At 59.8% G+C, this 17,657-nt stretch overlaps 1 protein-coding gene across 12 annotated transcripts in view; it reads right to left on the bottom strand.

The window, feature by feature from the left end:
- Positions 1 to 1,557: 1,557 nt before the first annotated feature.
- RAP1GAP (RAP1 GTPase activating protein) overlaps positions 1,558 to 17,657 on the bottom strand; it is a 64,771-nt gene continuing 48,671 nt past the window's right edge. For 6 of the 12 annotated variants that reach the window (XM_073903220.1, XM_073903221.1, XM_073903213.1 and 3 more), the window contains 16 exons: positions 17,514 to 17,567; positions 16,363 to 16,446; positions 16,037 to 16,137; positions 15,775 to 15,904; positions 14,565 to 14,720; positions 14,042 to 14,113; positions 13,301 to 13,387; positions 12,719 to 12,856; positions 10,684 to 10,815; positions 8,706 to 8,783; positions 7,639 to 7,748; positions 6,560 to 6,673; positions 4,894 to 5,017; positions 3,806 to 3,908; positions 3,339 to 3,442; positions 1,558 to 2,590 (listed from right to left, as the gene is read on the bottom strand). In XM_073903220.1, the coding sequence (XP_073759321.1) occupies positions 2,039 to 2,590; positions 3,339 to 3,442; positions 3,806 to 3,908; positions 4,894 to 5,017; positions 6,560 to 6,673; positions 7,639 to 7,748; positions 8,706 to 8,783; positions 10,684 to 10,815; positions 12,719 to 12,856; positions 13,301 to 13,387; positions 14,042 to 14,113; positions 14,565 to 14,720; positions 15,775 to 15,904; positions 16,037 to 16,137; positions 16,363 to 16,446; positions 17,514 to 17,567 (2,139 nt within the window). In that variant the 3' untranslated portion in view covers positions 1,558 to 2,038. Of the gene's footprint in view, positions 2,591 to 3,022; positions 3,065 to 3,338; positions 3,474 to 3,805; positions 3,909 to 4,893; positions 5,018 to 6,559; positions 6,674 to 7,638; positions 7,749 to 8,705; positions 8,784 to 10,683; positions 10,816 to 12,718; positions 12,857 to 13,300; positions 13,388 to 14,041; positions 14,114 to 14,564; positions 14,721 to 15,774; positions 15,905 to 16,036; positions 16,138 to 16,362; positions 16,447 to 17,513; positions 17,568 to 17,657 lie in introns of all 12 variants that reach the window. The other 6 variants (XM_073903223.1, XR_012381353.1, XM_073903222.1 and 3 more) reach the window with 6 other exon arrangements.

Here is a 17,657-nt window from a genome sequence, read left to right as displayed (position 1 = left end):
CAGGGCAGCCCAGAGCCAAACCAGGCGGGTGGGGTTAGGGACTGGGTGTGAGTCACAGCCCCTGGGTGGCCCCAGACATCCTAGCGCCACTGTCAGGAAAAGCATGGCAGCCCCTGGGGGGTGCTCTCACCACTGTCCTGCGGAGGTCGTGGGGGTTGTGGTAGGCAGTGAGGAGGCCACCAAGCTGTCGAGAAGGCCAAGGCATGTGCCCACCCCAAGCTACTCTTCCTCCTGCACTCCTACCTCAGAGGGGACCCCCTCACCCAGTACCCGGGCTGGACTCCCCCGCCTCAGACCCATATCCCATCATGCTCCTGATGCTCATGATGCTCATGCCCCACAGTCCTTCCAGGCCTGCCCACTGTCCCCAACGACTGCCTCCTCGACCCTCCTTTCCCTCTCTGACACTGCCAGCTGGTCTCCACCAGCAACCCCAGCTTCTCTCTATGGCAATCCGGGTTTCAAATCCTCGATGGCTCCCCGCTGCCCTGAGCACAGACCCCTGACCCCTTGGTCTGGTATTCAAGGCCACATGGCCTCTGGCCTCATCTCTACCCCATCACCTTCCCATCACTCAGAACTGTTTGCGGGGCGCCTGGGTGGCCCAGATGGTTGAACACCCACCTCTTGATTTCGGCTCGGGTCATGATCTCAGGGTTGTGAGATGGAGCCCCATGTTGGGCTCCATGCTCAGTTCAGAGTCTGCTTAAGATTCTCTCCCCGCCCTCTGCCCCCGACCCCTTCTCGTGAACACTAAGTAAATAAATACAATCTTAAAAAAAAAAAAAAAAAAAAAGAACTGTTTGTTACCTTCCCAATTCCAGGCACTCCCCTCCACACATTTGCACCTGCAGTTCCCTGCCCCAGCGACACTTTCCTAGGCCTTTCCAGGATGCTTGGCCACCACTGCTGCTGAGTCTTCTCCATGTCTCCCTCACCCAGGCTGGGCCCCTGGTTTGTGCACACCGGGTCACTCAGTACCCTTTATTGTAACTGGCCAGCACAGGGAACCCTTCTCTGGCCCCGTCGGTCCTGGTAAGCAATCCCTTGGCGCCCCCTGGTGGCCACATCGAGGAAATTCTTGGGCTTCATTGAGCAACAGGAGAGCAGAAGTTGATCCTGGAGCACCCACTGGGCACCAGACATTGTGCCAGGTGTTGGATATACACCAGCTCGAGGAACCCCCATCACAAGCCCTTGGGAGAGATACTACTGCTCCTATTTCACAGAAGTGGAAACTGGCTCAAGTTTCTCAAGGCCACCCAGCTAGTAAGTGATGGCGTCAGGACCCCAACCAAGGTCCGCCTGACTGCAGAGCTGTCTTCCCCCCCCGCCCCTGCAGACGGGGAACGGGGTGGAGGGAAGGGCAGCACGATGGGGAGGAAGCACCCTGGTGGTCACAGAACCCGTGGTTTGGCCGTGGAGATACCACTGGAGCCTAGCAGCAGCTCTGAAGAGTCGGGTGAGGCGGACGGACGGGCTGGTACCTCGGTACCACTGGGATCTGTCTGGAGTCAGTCCGGGCAGAGTGCACACAAAGCCAGGTCCAACCCGGGGTACAATAGCGATAAATAGAATTTATTTTGTACAACTGTTACTGACATACACACAGCCACGGGGGCTTCCAAAATGGGTGTAGGGGCTGGAAGGCTGGCCTTTGGCGTGGTGCCTAAAAAGTGTGGACAGACACACACAAGGATGTGGACTCACAGCAGCTGTGCCTGGCCGCCCCTCCGTGGGAGTTGGGGGGGGCGCAAAGGCGAGGCCCATAACTCTAGGCCAGCTGAGACCCCTCAACCTGGAGTGCCCAGAGCATGGGATGGCAGGGGTTAAGCTGGGTGCTGGCTGAGAAGCCAGGTAGGTCCCTCTTCCCCCTAAGGGGGTCACTTGTCAGGTGGAGGCAGTGGACAGGGCATCGGCAGATCTGTGGGAGAGCTTGAGGGTCCAGGAGGGGCAACAGGCATAGGCAGCTCCCAGTCCCTCAGCCCACCTGGGGTCCCAGGGGACCCAAGAAGCAAGGTAGGGCGATGGGGGACCCCTAGGAGGGTAAGCCCCCATTCTGGGGCAGGTGCATGGAATCGCAGTCTTCAATGACCTCTGAAATAATCTCGTCCATGTGCAACAGAGGTACCCAGAGAGGCACAGTGACTTGCCCAAAAGTCACACAGCAGAACCCAAATTGGAAGCCAGGACTCAGGACTCCCAGCCCAGTGCTCATTCCACCATATTTCACATCCCGCTGCCTCCACGGTAGGCTCTGTATGCACTGAGATTTCTCAATCCGCTCCTCCCAATTTGCTCCCCGAGTCCAGAGGGGTACCCAGGTGTGATGAAGGGCCCGGAGTGGGGACAAGCCAGGCCCAGCGTTCTGCTTCAACTGACGATGGCCTGCCCCAGCTTCAGGGATGGGGATGATGCCAGCAGCTTCCCGCTCCCAGGTCTGGATGGCTCCGCCCCGCAGAGACAGCCCAGACGGGTGGCCAAGGTGGGGGCAGGGGGCAACCCATAGGCTGGTGCTGGCCTTGGGGGCAGAGGTCCTATCCACCTGGACTCGACACAGCATCTTCACCTTGTGCTTCTGCAGCCTCATCTGCAGGGTAAAGGGAGATGAAGACACCATGAAGCAGGGAGACAGAAGTGGGAGGGGCCCGCCCCTGGAGTCCCAGGCTCTCTCTGGGTCTTTTGGGCCCACTGGGAATCAATCCCCCAGGCCCCTCCCTCCCAGCAATTCCCAAGTCCTTGGCAGGCTCCCACCAAATCCTCCCAGCAATTTGTGGGTGGGGGTGAGGCAGCATGTATTGGCCCCACTGCACAGATAAGGAAATGGAGTCACAGAGAGGGGCCAGGGACCTCCCCAAGTCCTACCCAGCATCTGAGTGGCAGAGGATTCGAATCCAGGTACATAGAGGTCTCAGGCCGAGGAGATGGCAGAGGACCAGGAAGGCGTCATCCCCGCTTCCCGCCCACCCGCGCCCTCTCCTGCCCTCTCCCCACCAAACAGGAGCCGAGGACTGGGTCTGACCTGCTCAGTTTCACCTTCAGAGCGGGAGCCTGGCTAACAGCCCTGCACAGACAGAGCGCCGGCGAGGCAGGTGACAGGACAGATGAAGACACGGGAGGAGACACAGACAAGCAGAAGACACGGGTTGTGCCCAGGCCAGACGAACCCAGCCCCTCCTGGCCTCGGGGACCTCTTGGTCTGGCACCCACCCCCGGTCCCCTTGGACACCTGTCCCCTCTCCCCGAGAGCTGACGCCCTCCTGGGGGAGCGTTCCCACCAGGCGGCTTCTAAGGCTGGCCGCACCGGCCCTGGCCAGCCCCCTGGTGGCGGCACGTACCAGCTGGGGTGTGTGCTGCTCAGATGCTTCCAGCTGGATCTTGATCTCGGGACACGCAGGGTCCCCCGACTTGCCGGCGTCGGGATGGGGTGACCGCGAGGGGCCTGGGGAGGGGGGCAGGAGGGAGCCACCTCACTGGCCGCGGGGAGGCACCAGGGAGATGGATGCATGGATGGGCGGGAGGCACCAGGGCTCCGCGGCCCCGCCAAGTCCCTCCGTCAGGGAACCCAACCCTTACCTCCCTTCTTTACTCCTCCTCCATCATCCTCCAAGACCCTTCCAGAAGCCAGCAGCCCTCAACCATCTTAGGCTAGATAATGACCCATCCACTATCCCCTCTGTCAGGGGCAGGCCCATCACACACCCACCACCTGGGGCGTGAGGATGGTCTCGGCCCTCTGGGCCTCTCCCTGCCCCCTCCTGCCACCAGAGGAGCTTGGCAGGGGAAGCCGCCTGTGGCCTGGTACCTGGGGAGCTGCCCCCGCTCGTGGTGCTGACACTATCCTCCAGCCACGTGCTGTAGACGAAGGAGTCCCGTTTGTGAGGCGTCCCTGAGGACGAGACGCTCTCCTGAGGATGGGGGAAGAGAAAAAGGAAGGTCAGCCCTCATCCATGGCACTGGCTGGGCTCCCCTCCCGTCTCCCAGCTTCCTCTGCTTGCAGCAACCCACGACCCCTCACCCTCGCCCCCCCTGCAAAGAGGAAGGGGGCCCAGCAATGTCTGCCCCAGGGAGACCAGAGGAGGACAGAGTGGGAGGCATACACCACACACTCCCATTCATTCATTCGGCAAACATTCACTGATGTTTATCCTGGGCCAAGCTGATGAGAGAAGGCAGGCAGGGTCCCTGCCCTCAGACAGTGAAGTCTAGGAGGCAAGACAGGCTGTGAAGAGGCTATCAAAATCTTAGACTCTGAGCTCCATCGGGCGGGGCCTTGGTCTGCACTGTTCCCTGCTGCGTCTGCACTTGGAACTGGGCCTGGCAAAGAAGAGGGGGCCACTAAAGCTTTGCTGAATGAAGAATGACACAAGGGTGCTAAGGGCAAAGCCCCGGGGGGCCTGTGAGAGCATGAAGAGGGGGATTCCCAACCTACCCTAGGACTAGAAAATCAGGGAAGGCTTTCAGGAGGAGGTGATGTGAGGCTGAGTCGAGAAGGATGAATAGGAGTCAGTCAGACAAAGGGGGAAAGAGGAGGCAGGGAGAGTGCTCCAGACCGAGAAGATGGCAAGCGCCAAGGCCCAGAGGTGGGGTAAGCCTCGTACGCTGGGGGGACTGCAAAGGAGCACAGAATGGCTAAAGTGGTAAGAGATGAGGCTGGGGAGGGCCCGGCTCTTCAATGGAGCCCTCAGAGATGGGGCTCTCTGGGGGCAACACTGGGGAGCCATGGAAGGCTTCCGAGTAAGGGACGGTGAGTCTGCATGACTCCTTTGGGCTGGGTGCCCCCCTCTCATCTCAGCCACACCCAGGCTCATGCTTCTGCCCGGAGTATCTACAGGGACCAAAGGGCCATCCTCCGGGCCGCCGGAGAGCACCACGGCTCCCTGGGCCCCTCACCAGGCCTGTGTCGTCCGCGTCCACGCCCTCGGCCTCCTCCACCACGCTGGCGAAGCTGCTGGCGCTGGACGAGGAGCGGGAGAAGTCCTTCAGCACTTCCGCTCTCTGGGCCGCCGTCTCCGCTCTGCCACAGACAGCACCCCGTCAGCCTGCGTCTGCTCCAGGCACCACACCCCGCTTCCCTGCCCTGGGAGCCCAGCCTGCAGCCACCCAGGCACCTCTGTGGCCCCCACCACAGCTGCCCAGGCCTCGGAGCCTCCCCCCACCACTGTCCTTCCTAATTCATGGATCGGAGCACACCCCTCCACTGAGCAAAACCCTCTTGTGGCTCCCCATCGTCGCAAATAAAATCTATTTCCTTGGCGAGGTATTCAGTAATAACAGTAACTATTAACAGAAAAACTATGGTCCAGCGTATGTTTGCTCTGTGCCAGGCACTGTTTCAAGTGCTTTTACTGGAGTTATCTCACTGTTATCATTAATAGACCCATCTCACAGACGAGGAAGCACCAAGGCTCAGAGAGGGTAGGCACATAGCCCAAGGTCACCCAGCCAGAGGCGGGAGAACAGGGTTTAGGACCCAGGCCTTCCAACTCCACCGTCTACTCTCAAGCCTCTTGGTTTTGTTCCCTGCCCAGGACTCTGCGTCTCCTGCAGTCCCATTCCTTCCCTCAAATCCCCAAAAGCAGATTCATCTTTCAAAACTCAGCCGAGGGTCTCCTCCTCCCTGATTTCCTCCTCTCAAGGTGGGAATGGACCTCCCCACTCTGGGTCTGCAAGCCCTGTCTCTCCCTGTTCCTGTCGTCCATCCCTGGCCCTTCAGGAGAGCACAGTCTGGGAGTCTAGGCTCCCAGAGCCAGCACAGAGGGGGCTGAGCTGCAGCGCTGAAGGGAGGGGTGGCCTCCCCCTACTTCCATTCTTCCCCACGCCACCTCTTCATGTGGCGACCACGGTCAGGTCTGAAAGCATCACTCCTCTTAACTAAAACCCCAAAGGCTCCTGCCTGGCCCCACTCAGGGTAAAATGCAAAGTTCTCATATGGCTTCCAAAGCTGGGATCTAGCCCCTGCCCACCTCCCTGACCTTATCCTCAGCAACACCCAGCACAGCGTCCGCCTGGGCCTAGCCCCTCACTCGCGCAGCTCCAACCATACCACTCTTCTTTCTATCCTTCAAGCACGCCTCAGGGCCTCTGCACTTGCTGTCTTTTTCACCTGGAGCCATCTTCCCTCTGCCATGCCAGTCTTAGCAGGGCTGGCTCCTCACCTGTCTCTCAACTTAAGCCTCCCCCAGTTCTAGATGTCTTTCTTGAGCACCAACTACCCCCCCACCACCCCCCCAGTAAGTCCTCATTGCATCCCCTGCTGTATTGTCCTCTTGCATCACCATCTAGAAATAGCTCATCAGGTCCCGCTGCTCTGGACTGTCAGCTCCACGGGGCAGGGGACATGGACGCCCAGCTCACTGTTGGATTTGGAGCTTGGCCTGGGGCCTGGCATGAATGAAGCTCTCCGTGGGTGTGTGTCAAAGGAGGACCTGTGAGGGTGCCGGGGCCTCCCTGGCGCCCTGGGGTGGCAGGGCCAAAGCTCCCGGGCAGTCCCAGGCCCACAGCGGGACTGGAAAGGGTGAGTCCAAGCCCCCTGGCTCGGCGTGCCCCGAACCCCAACCTGTTCTTGGTCGTGGGCATCTCTGGGGAGCTCTGAGTGGATGAGTTCTCCGACTTGGGCTCCTGTGAGGCGTGCCCGCTGTCTGGGGTCTTCTGGCCGGCGGGGGGACTCTCCCTGCGGGGCACATGGGGGCAGTGGGGGGATTCAGCACCGGGCCTGGCATCAAGGGTAGAACGAGGCCCAGGTGGTGAGGTCACGGGCGCCTCCTGCCTTGTCCCCATACCCTATATTCTCAGGGGCCAACCCCAGAGCTGTCCCTGCAGCGACCCGGCCGGCCTGGCCGAGGGAAGGAGCAGGCGTGCGGGAGCACCTACAGAAGACAGGACACTCCTCCTCCCCTCCTTATCCCTGTCATGCGTAAGGAGACTGCAGTCCAGAGATGGGAAGGAAGCTGCCCCGGGATGCACAGCTCGGTCCATGGCAAAGCTGAGATCCGAACCCAGGCTTTGTAGGATTCTGGGCTCTCGTGGCCAGGAGGAGAGTACCACCTCCACTCCTGAGGACCCAGAGGACCTGCCCTGCATCACGTGCCCCCACCGCACCTCTACAGCCGCCCTGTGTTGTTGGTTGTGTTCTTAGCCTCATTTTCCAGATTGGGACAGTGAGGCTCAGAGAGGTACAGTGACTTTTCCAGGGTCACCCAGCCCCAGGTGGTAGAGACAGGATTCGCTTTCGGGAACTATCCTCCGCTTCCCAGGGGCCGTCCTGCTGCGACTGAGCCGAGCTGCCTGCACCCTGCCCACACAGACGCACCTGTGCAGACCCCCACGGGCCAGGCCGCCCATCCCAGCTCCGCCTCTCCCTGGCTGTGTGACCTGGGCAGGCCCCTGCACCCTCTCACCTACAGCATCTTGCCATGCAAGGTGTGACCCCCGGGGAGCCAGCAGAACCGCAGACAGATGAAGGCGTCCCACGGTAGGTGACGAGCTGGCCCTGGTGCCTGGCACACAGCAGGAGCTTGACTGTCCCCGCAGAGGGACGGGGGCAGAGGAGCGGGCACTCCCTCCTGCTCGCTTAACTCTGCCACTGCATGGGGGCCAGGGAAGGGGCCGGAGGAGACAGGGGAGCCGCCCACCCACCTTTTCTCCTGCACCTCCTGGATATTCTCGATCCCGATGGCACTGCTACGGCGTGAGCCAAACGGGCCCGACTTCTTCCTCGTGGGGCTCTTTCCAGGGACGATCAGTGACTGCAGGGAAAGGCCCCAACTCAGTGCCCACCTGCCCTGGGAGACCCACTGCCCCCCCACATTGCCACCTGGGGCCCTGCTGCCCCGGGTCCTGAAGCAGAGGCAATGGAGCAAGAAAGGACGAGAGAAATGTCCATCTCCAGAAACAGCCCTCCAAGTTCACAGACAGGGAAAGAGGCTTGGTGAGGGCCAGCACCTCCGAGATCACACAGCAGCCTGGGGCCTGGAATCTTAGTCCAGGAGAAGGGCAGGAGCGGAGGGGGCTGGACAGCCACTCTGGGCCGGGATAGGAAGAGGCCAAGACCTCAGAATGGCTCCCAGCCCCCTGCCCCCACGTTGTCATGGGACCTGGGCTCAGGGCCACGGGGAGAGAGTGGACATCGCAACGCAAGCCCCCGCCCCAGCTTGGAACCTCCAAACTGGCTAGGGGAGATTCCGGCCCAGCTGTTGTTCCTTAACACACTAGGGTGGGAGGCCCCAGGCGCCAGAAGCAGGCCCCAGCTTCTCTGGGGAAGCAGGAAGGTGGGCCCCAGGGAGACATGGAGGGGCAGGAAGCCCCAGGCCGGTTCATGGTGTGGGGGTGAGGGGGGTGGGAATCAGGATAGAGGAGAGAGGTGGCGTTCCATGCAGAACTGGCGATATTGGGGGACGTGCAGCTGGGCATAGGGTCTTTGGGTACCAGGTCCTGGCAGGGACTCGGCCGGGGTCCCAAGGGCCAGGGCAGGGCCAGAAGCCCCCTGGCTGGGGTGGGGGGGGGCACTGGCTCTGGCACAGGTACCAGGCCCCAAAGCAGGTGCCAAGTGCCCTCAGAGCTGCCGGCATTCCACCCTGCAGAGCCCCGAGCCCGGCCCAGGGGAAAGAGGGGGCAACGTCCCCAATATGGCCTCCGTCCTGGGAGCGAGCAGAGAACAGCACGTGCAGGCAGCCTCCAGAGCCGGCGGCCCCGCGGACGACAACCTCTTCCACCGTTCCTATGCCTATGGCACTGCCCCGGCGTCCGAATCTACTCGCGCTTTTCCCAGGAATAAGCAATGACTGGCAAGCAAGCAGAGGGCAGGGGCAGAGAGAGACAGACAGACGTGGAGAGAGACAGCGAGAGATGGAGGGGGCGGGAGGGGCGGGACAGGGAAAGGGGGGAAGGACGGACGGACAGAGAGAAACAAAGTCGACAGTGAGGCCGGGGGTTGACAGAGAGGCACGGCCAGGAAAGGGCGGCACAGCGGACGGAGGAGAGAAGTTGGCCAACGGACGGTGACAGGGACAGACACAGGTGGGGGAGCATACGCGAGGTCACGGAGAGAAACACAGACAGACAGAGCCAGGAAGAACAGGGAGGCGGGAAGGAGAAAGCAGGGAGAGAAGAGGGCGGGCCGGGGTGGGAGGAGGGAAGAGACAGGTGTCGGTGGGGGCGGGCAGCAGGGGGAGAGAGGGAAGGTAGAGCAGGGAAAATGCAGATGCAGAAGGAAAAGGAATAACAGCAGAAGAGAGAGGTGTACAAAAACAAAAACAGAAATGGGTCTGGTTACTGCCACGGCAGGTGCTGCTGGCCTGGCCCGGCCCCGGGGCCCCTCGACAGCACCCACAGGAGGCTGGGCCACTCGGTGGGAAGGGAGGGGGTGGGCCTGCTTCTCCAGTGACAGTGGGCTTGGTGACTGCAGGCCAGCAGAGGCCCCGCCTTGTTCCCCAGACCAGGCCAGACCATGGGGCAGGGGTGACTGGGGGGGGGGGACCTCCTGCCCTGTGACACAGCCTCACGGCACTGAGCACAGGGCTTGGCATGCAGCATGTAGTCAGTGAAGGACAGAAGGATGGTGGGACAGTTGGATGGAAGACGGATGGCGGGGTGGGGAGAAGCAGAGTGGCAGGTGCAGTGCCAGGGTGGACACTGGGCGGCGGAAAGCAGATGGGCCCACAGCTGAAGGCCTCATCTGCCCTGTGTGCCCAGCACACGCCACCCCCCCCCCCCGGTCTTAGCAGCAGAATCCCAGAGGCGGGCAGACAGGAAGTAATCACACAGTAGGTATGCACTCAGGAGATGCTCACACAGAAGCCCCGTTCCTGACACACAATAGGCAGCCACGACCACAGAGGCCCCAACACACAGTAGGTGCTCACACAGCAGCCTAGGGCCAGGCCCACAGAAGAAGGGGCTCACAGAGAACACGCTCACACCACAGCTTGCTTCCTGACACACAGTGAAGATTCACCAGGGTCCAGGGCTTAGCACATACATGCACTCAGTCAGGAATCCATCTCCTGACACATGGTAGGTTCTCGCACAAGAGCCCAGGGCTGGGCATACAGTGGATACTTACAGAGCTGATGCCCACACAGCAGCCCAGGACCTGACACCCAGTGGGTGCTCACAGAAACTCGGGGTCAGGCCCACGGTAGATGCTCACACAGTACACGTCCACACAGCAACTGGGTCCTGACCCAGCAGGTGCTCGCATAGCAGCCCGAGTCCTGACACACAGTAGGCGCCCACCAGCATCTCAGGGCCAGGCACACAGCAGGCGCTCACACAGAAACCCAGGTCCTGACACACAGTGCGTGCCTGCAGCCTGACACACAGTAGATGCTCCCAGCAACTCAAGGCTTGACAGTAGGTGCCCACAAAGCAGCCCAATTCCCAGCACATGATAGACATTATGTGTTCAATAAGGAATGTCAAATGGAGGCAGCCCCAGAGCTGACCCGCAGAAAGTCACCTGAATAAGGGACCAGGAAGAGGGACGGGCTGAGGAGCTGGAAGGGGGCTGCAGGCTCTCAGCACCCCACCCACTGTCGTGGCCTGGACATTGGACCCCCAGGGAGAACAGTGGCTAGATTGAGTCTAGAACCCAGGATGGGCACTCAGACGGCAGGGCAATGGGAGGGGGGCAGGCCTCGGAGGTGGGGGAGAGCCGAGGCCTGCTTGCGGGGGGGCACTCACTATTCCAGTGGCCTTGGCCAGGTCGGGGTTGTTGGGGGCAAAGCTGCCGCTGTGGCTGGTGGACACGGTATTGGGCTTCTTGTTGCTTAGTCCCATGGCGTCCATGGACTGGCTGCGGCTCCGGATGACCCGCTGTGAAGGTGGGGTGGGAGTGGAGGAGGCACAGACTTTATGAGGTCCCCCTCCCCCGGGGAAACCCAGGAGCCCAGGCATCTGGTCCCTCCCCACCAATGCCACTCTCAGTAACCCCAGGAAGTCCCTGCCTGCGAGGCCACAGGAGGGGCAAGTCCACATGGTGCCTAAGGGTAGTTTGGGCCTTGGCTCTGCCACCAACTTGCTGGGTGAGGCTGGACAAGCTACCGCACCTCTCTGGGCCTCCTAGGACTCTCAGGTGGCTGTTGTAAGGATTGCAGAAGATGCTGGGGCATGACCCAGAGCACGCACAGAGAGCCCTCCAGAAACCTCAGTTTCTTGATCTTAGGGTCCTGTAGGGCTTTCTCTCCTACTTTCTTCTCTCTCCTCCCTCTCGCCTTTTCTTCCTTGCTTTTCTAGGCCAATCTGTACTGAACATTTCCTATGGGGCCAGATACTTCATGTGCACTCGTTCAATCCACCCTACGAGGTGGGCACTATTATCATGCCCATTTTACACATACGAGACAAGCCTGGAACCCATACACCAAATCACGTGCCCTTAACTGTGGGCTCTGCTGCCTCGGAGAAATTCTTTGACTTAATCCAGGTCTACTGTCCAGCACCTACCAGAGATGTGGGGCCACTGGACCCCCACTCCCCTCAAGGCACCCCAGACCCATGTTCATTCCCCCCCCCCCATTCCCTGTCTCCAGTGGGCAGAGGCAGGGCTCTCCTCAGGCCCCTTTCTCAAAGACGATCTGTTCACCTAAGTCCAGGGCAGGCCCCGGCAGCTGGGCCAATCCCCTTACGCAAACCCACTACAAACCCACATCTCCAGTGTTGCTGCCTGCCCTGGGGTGAGGGTGAGGCCCAGACAGCCTGGCAGGGCCCCTGGAGGATGGGCAGTTCCCCTCCTGTGGGAAGAGGAGAAGGTGGCAAGGAAGCCACGGCCTGGGGACCTGCAGCTTAGGGGAGTCCAGGACCTGTGCGGCAAAGAGGAACTCCCCCTCCTCTGCCTCTTACTTTGGACAGCAACTGCTGAGGTAGATGGGCAGGGTTTTTTATTTTGCTTTTGAACTTATATTGCACTAATCGAACTCCTTTACAAATAATTCTCAACAGTTGTAGGAGGTAAACTGCCATTGCCCTACCCAGTAGATAAAGAAACCGAGGCTCAGGGGTGCTTGGCTGGCTCAGTGGGAAGAGCATGCGACTTCTGATCACGGGCCATGAGTTTGAGCCCCAAGTTGAGTGTAGAGATTATTTAAATAAATAAAACTTAAAAAAAAAAAAAAAGAAAGAAAGAAACTGAGGCTCAGAGCATGCTAAAGCTGGTAAGTGGCAGAACTGGGATTTGAACCCAGGGCGTCATTAAACCAGAGACAGCCAGGTCACAGGGTCACACAGGCCAGGTCCCTCTCCTATGGCCACTCAATTCACATACCGCACCTCAGACTTCTGTTTCTTTCCCTCTGAGGACAGAAACCTCCTCTCTTTTCTGCCTGCTTACCTGGTAGCCACCACCAGAGGAACCTGGTTGCCACCTAGAATGCTCCAACCTTCGCAGAACCCCGATGTAGACTCCACCCCCAAGCCCAGGCCCCGCCTCCAACCATTAACTCCTCCCAAGTCAGAGCCCCACCCTAAAGCCTAGGTCCTCCCTGAGGCTCGCCATCATCCAGACTCTACTTCAGATACTTGCCACCCAGCTCCTAGCTCATCTCACGCCTGTTTATTAACCCCGCCCCTGACTCCACCCCTAGCTCCGCCCCCACTCGACTCCCCCCCCCATGAGAGCCCGCCTCCGGCCACACCCCCAAGCCTTGCCCATAACCCCGCCCCCGAGTCCACCCCAGACAGGCCCCGGCCCCTCCGCCCCAGGTAGACCCCGGCTCTTCACCTTAAAAGACTCGAAGAAGCCGCCGCCACCGCCGCCATTCTCCATCTTGTCCTCGTCACCGCCCAGGCCCATCATGGACTGACTGTGGATGTGCAGTTCCTCATAGAGCGTCTCCAAGAGGGCGGCCCGGGTCCGCTCCTGTGGGCCAGGGGGAGGCCATCAGGAGAGAGCCCGGTGATGGGCCCTTCGTTCCACAATTAGAATCCCGGCCACCTTCTCTGAGTGAGTAGGGAGTGGGCCTGGGCCCCGGGAGCCTACGCTGGCTTCCCCTGGGCTCCTCCGCAGCTCCAGCAGCCCCCAGGGTTCCTCCTGTCCCCGATCACCAGGTATCCCCCTCCCGCGCGCTGTCCTCTGTGCCAGCCTGCCCACCTGCGGGCGCCTCCTGGGACATTCCTCACATATTCCTGGAAATGCCCTACTTCCCCTCCCCTGACCCTAGCCCTGCTCACGCGTAAAGCCGCCCCCACCCCAGACAGTTCTCCCTCAGGCCAAAGTCTGAACATGGCATTTCCCTCCCCAAGGGCAGGGCTGAAATCCTAGGTTGCGGGGAGGGGTTGGTTCAGCCCAACAGCCCATCCTCACCTCCAGTTTGGCAAACTTCTCTGCCTTGTAGCAGGCATATTCCGCATTGATCAGCTTTGTCAGCAAAAATTCCTGGAACTCAGGCCCCTGGGAGCCCCCAGTGTGGAGAGGAGAAAGGGGCTCAGATGAACACAGAGGCAAGGGGCTGAGCCCCAGTGACTCAGGGGCTGGAGTCCCTGAGCCGTGCCCTGCTGGGGCCCTGGGGTCGTCCTCTTCACTCCCAGAAGGGTGCCTCCTTGGCCTCAGCTCCCAGCCTAGGTACCTGTGAGGGCCCCCGTGCCCTTCATGGTTGCCCACCCCTCAAGAGAGCAAACCTCACAGATGTAAGGGGCTGACTGGGGTCTCCTACTGCCTCGGTCTGGGGGAGAAGTGAGGGGTCCGAAGCCAAGGCTCAAAGTGTGGCTTCTGACAGGTGACAGAAACGTGTGCCCCTTTCCAAACATTTTAGGAGAAAGAAGACTGTAATTGTCAAAAGATAATAGCAGTTAGGAAAGGCCACAGAGTCTGCTATGAGAAAGCTAAAACAATGGCGCGGTTTGTTCCGCGACTTTGTAAGTAAAGATCACAGTTTTTATCAATTTGGACTAAAAGCCAGGCCCCAGTTACGTGGTCCGGGGAGCCCAGCTGCCCTGGCACACAGTGGGGCTTTAGGACTTCTTACGGCAGAGTGTGTGCCCCCCTCAGCCCCCACCCATTTCGTCCTGCTCTGTCCATGACTGGGGCTGGGGGCTGCCCCCTCACCTTCCTGAACACAGCGGGGTCCGGGAGGGGGGGCCCGAAGAAGGGCACGTCGTCTCTAGCAGTGACAGAGACCTGGAAGGGAGAGCAGCATTTCCTCTGGAGTCCCCACCCCAGCCAGAGAGCCCTAATTCATCCCAGGCCTGCCCCTTGCTGGGGAAGGTTCCATAACTGCTGACTGGGTGAGCGAACCCCAGGATTTCAGCTCCTCCATCCTTGGTCCTGAATTTGAGTGGTGAGAAGAGGTGGAGGATCTCAGGGGTCATGGAGCATAGTGAAGGGCAAGGAAGCTAAAGGATGGAGGAGGGTAACCAGCTCCATTGAGGGGGATAATCTGGGGGGCGGGCAGAGAAGGCAGGATGGGAATGCTCCATCCACAGAGCAGGAGGGGGACTCAGGGTCCTCTGGACAGTCCCCTTATCTACAGGTGGGAAAACCGAGGCTCAGAGACGTCGCATAGTGACTCAGGGCAGGGCAGGGCCTGGGGTTGCGGCTGATACCCCTGGGAGGCTCCATGATCACCCACCTTGTAGAGCGGGCCGTCAGGCCCCCCGCCCTCGGCCTGCACCACCACATAGGCATGCAGGAAGTTGGATGCGATCATGTCAGGCACAAAGGGTGTGTTCTCGTCCTGGAAGACTACAGCGACAATGTCGTTCCCGATGTGCCGCTTTCGCTGCAACTGAGCACAGGGGCCACAGGCCTTCACCACCTGGCCAGAGAGGGGCTCGCTGGGTGCAGGGGAGGGTGCCCGCAAGAGGGTGGGAGGGTTTGGGGTAGGCAGAGGGCACGTCTAAGGATTTGCTTCCACCCCCAAGAAATGTCAGGAGAAACTTGTCTTCAAATTATTTTCGTTTTCTTGAAATCCTGTGGCAGATGAGGAAGTGGAGGCCGAGAGAGAAGAGGCTTGCAAGGCCCTGCTGTGAGTGAGAGGATCTGAACCCAGGGCTCCCGGGCCCCAGGCTCTACCTCTCAGCCCTCCTTCTGTCTCAATTCCCCAAACACAGCCCCTCGTGAACAGAGAGGTTCCACCGAGCATATACATTCATGTTGCTGAGATAAACAGAGGATCCTCTTAGGAGAAACTTAAAGGACACTAAACACAAATATTTCCATTTTTCTCACACTGCCCTTTTATTCCCCCAGGGCTGGGGGGCACGGGGTCAAATGGACAGCCCTTCAGGAAGCTTGGGATAGGTGACAAATTTCGGAGTTCAGCCCCCAGAATATGCCCTGCACTTTCTCGCCTCCAGGCCTCTGCGGAAGGTGGAAGCCATTTTCTCCACCTGGAATATTCCCTCTCCTTCTCCCAGCTCCTTTGTGGCCTAGAAATCACTTTACCTTAAAAGCTTTTCTTGACTCCTACCTCTGCCAAGTTTAAGTGCCCCCATGTGACCCCACAATGCCTCTCCCTGTAAAAACACTAACTCCCATTTATTGAGCTCTTGTTATGTACCAGATACTGTTCTAGCCACTCAGTATGCATTCCCGCATGTACGCTCACCTATGAGGTCAGTGCCATTATCATCCCCATTGCATGGATGTGGAAACAGGCTTTCCCGACACTATAGCAGCATGTCACCCTGCCCCCACTAGAGCCCACAAGTGGGGGGAATGGATCGTTGCCATGTCTATATCCCAGGGCCCCTTGAACCTGGTGTGGTGAACACTGAACGGACAGGTAGATGGGGGGACGGAGGACAGGTGGGAAGCAGGTGGGTGGGTGCCCAGGCTACCTGCTGGGCGTCCCCTTCTGTGTAGGGCAGCTTGGTGGACACGTGAAACATGATCTCCTTGTTGCGGAAGTTGCAGTACACAGACTCGGTCCCCGTCTGCCCGTGGGTCACGTCCAGGCCTCCTCGGAACCTGCCCCGGGCCCCCCAGGCCACGGCTCAGTCTCCAGCCCCAGCCAGGCCTCCATGGGGCCAGGACAGGGGCTCCCTCCCTGCCCGAGGGCACGGGTCCAATTAAGCGATGCTTTTCCCACCTAATGCTCACCCTTTAAAGTCCTGCAGTTTGACCTTCTGGCCCAGAAATTCGAGAAACTCCACGAAGGCTGGGCTTTCCTCATTGGTGCTGAAGAGCTCTTCCTCGGAGGTCTGGGGACACAAGGAGGGCAGAGGTCACCGAGCTGGCGCCCCGGAGCAGCCGCCGCCCCCCACCCCCCGCTCACATCCAGAGCAGGCTGGGAGGAGGACCTCCGGGCACCAGCCCACCAAGCTCCTGGGAAGCACAGTCCCTGGGCAGGTGCCCTCACTGGCAAAAGTCTGAGGCCCCAGATTCATGGCCAGGCGGGTGGGGGAGGTGGGAAGAGGTGAGCGCACCTGTCCCAGCTTCTGATATATGACTCCAAACTTGAAGTTATTGCTGATAACATGCTCGTCAAAGGTGACGATGAGGCGGGAAGCCTGGGGGAGAGGACCAGGGATGAAATGGGCCGCTTTCACAAGCCGCTGTTTATTGCTCTGACTCCGTGCTAAGCTCCGTACCGGGTACTCTACCCGTGTCCTCTCATTTCATCTTCACGACAAGCCCGTGAGGGAGACACTGCTGCTGTCCCCATTTTACAAATGAAGAAACCAAGGTTCAGAGAGCTTAAGTAACTTGTGACTTGCCTCAGGTCACCTGCCTGTGAGTGGCAGAGCTGGGACTTGAACTCACGACCAAAGCTGAAGCTCACTACCCTTGAGTCTTGCCCACAGGCCCTCACCTGAGTCCACTCTGTAATACCCAACTTGTTCCGTGGCTCCTCTGTAAACCCACAGCATCATTCTCGAATGAGTCAAGTCCCACCAACTTGCTGTGGCGCCTGGAGGCATTCCCCTTACCTTGGGCCTCAGTTGCCTCTTTTGTACCTGAGAGGTAACATCTGATTTCGGAGGCCCCTTCCTTTGGGGGACCCTTCCTGGACCACAGCATCCCCTTGTTCCAGGACTCAGTCAGAGCCACGAGGGCTGACATGTCTTCCAGGAAGCACCCCTGACTCACTCAAGACAAGCCCCGCTGCTTTTCCCCACAAGGCCACAGGGCGTCAAAGCCATCGCCGGAGCTGGGAGCACAGCCGCTGTCTGGGGGGCGGCATTTGTGGAGGCAGGCCCCTGCTTGTTCCCTCTCCCCATGTCCCCTCGGGCCAGAAGGCAGGGCCAAGTGGAGTCCCCTGGCTCAGGAGCACTGAGTGCCCTTGGGAGGGTCCCCAAATGGCATTGAGAGTTCCCGGAAGCAAGGCCTGCCTCCAAGGCGGACGACACTACAGGCAAAGGCGGAACTCCTTCATCTGCTGTGTGTCGCCAGATAAGGCACAGGGCCATTTTGGCCCTCTGCTTCCTCTTCTGCAAAAGTAGACTTTGCACAGTTGTTGTGTGGATTAAATGAGAGAACTTGGGGGGAATACCCTGTGCACAACAGGTGCCCCATAAATGCTCAGTTCCCCAGTTAGCCACCCAGCCCAGGGTGCGGGGCCCAGATGCAGCCATACCTTGGGGTAGAGCACAGGGTAAAATCGATCCACATTCACATCTTCACACACCAGCTGCAGGGAGAAGGGAGGGGCTGAGGGGAGGGCCTCTGGGCCTCTGGGCCTCCCCGGTCATCGTCTGGGGACGACAGCAGCAGAAAGGAG

Source organism: Callorhinus ursinus, unplaced genomic scaffold (assembly GCF_003265705.2).
Source record: "Callorhinus ursinus isolate GAN/ISIS: 27379988/994484 unplaced genomic scaffold, GSC_fseal_2.0 scaffold18, whole genome shotgun sequence".
Classification (NCBI taxonomy): domain Eukaryota; kingdom Metazoa; phylum Chordata; class Mammalia; order Carnivora; family Otariidae; genus Callorhinus; species Callorhinus ursinus.
Note: the sequence above shows the minus strand (reverse complement) of the source record. Positions and strands in the feature narration are given on the sequence as shown.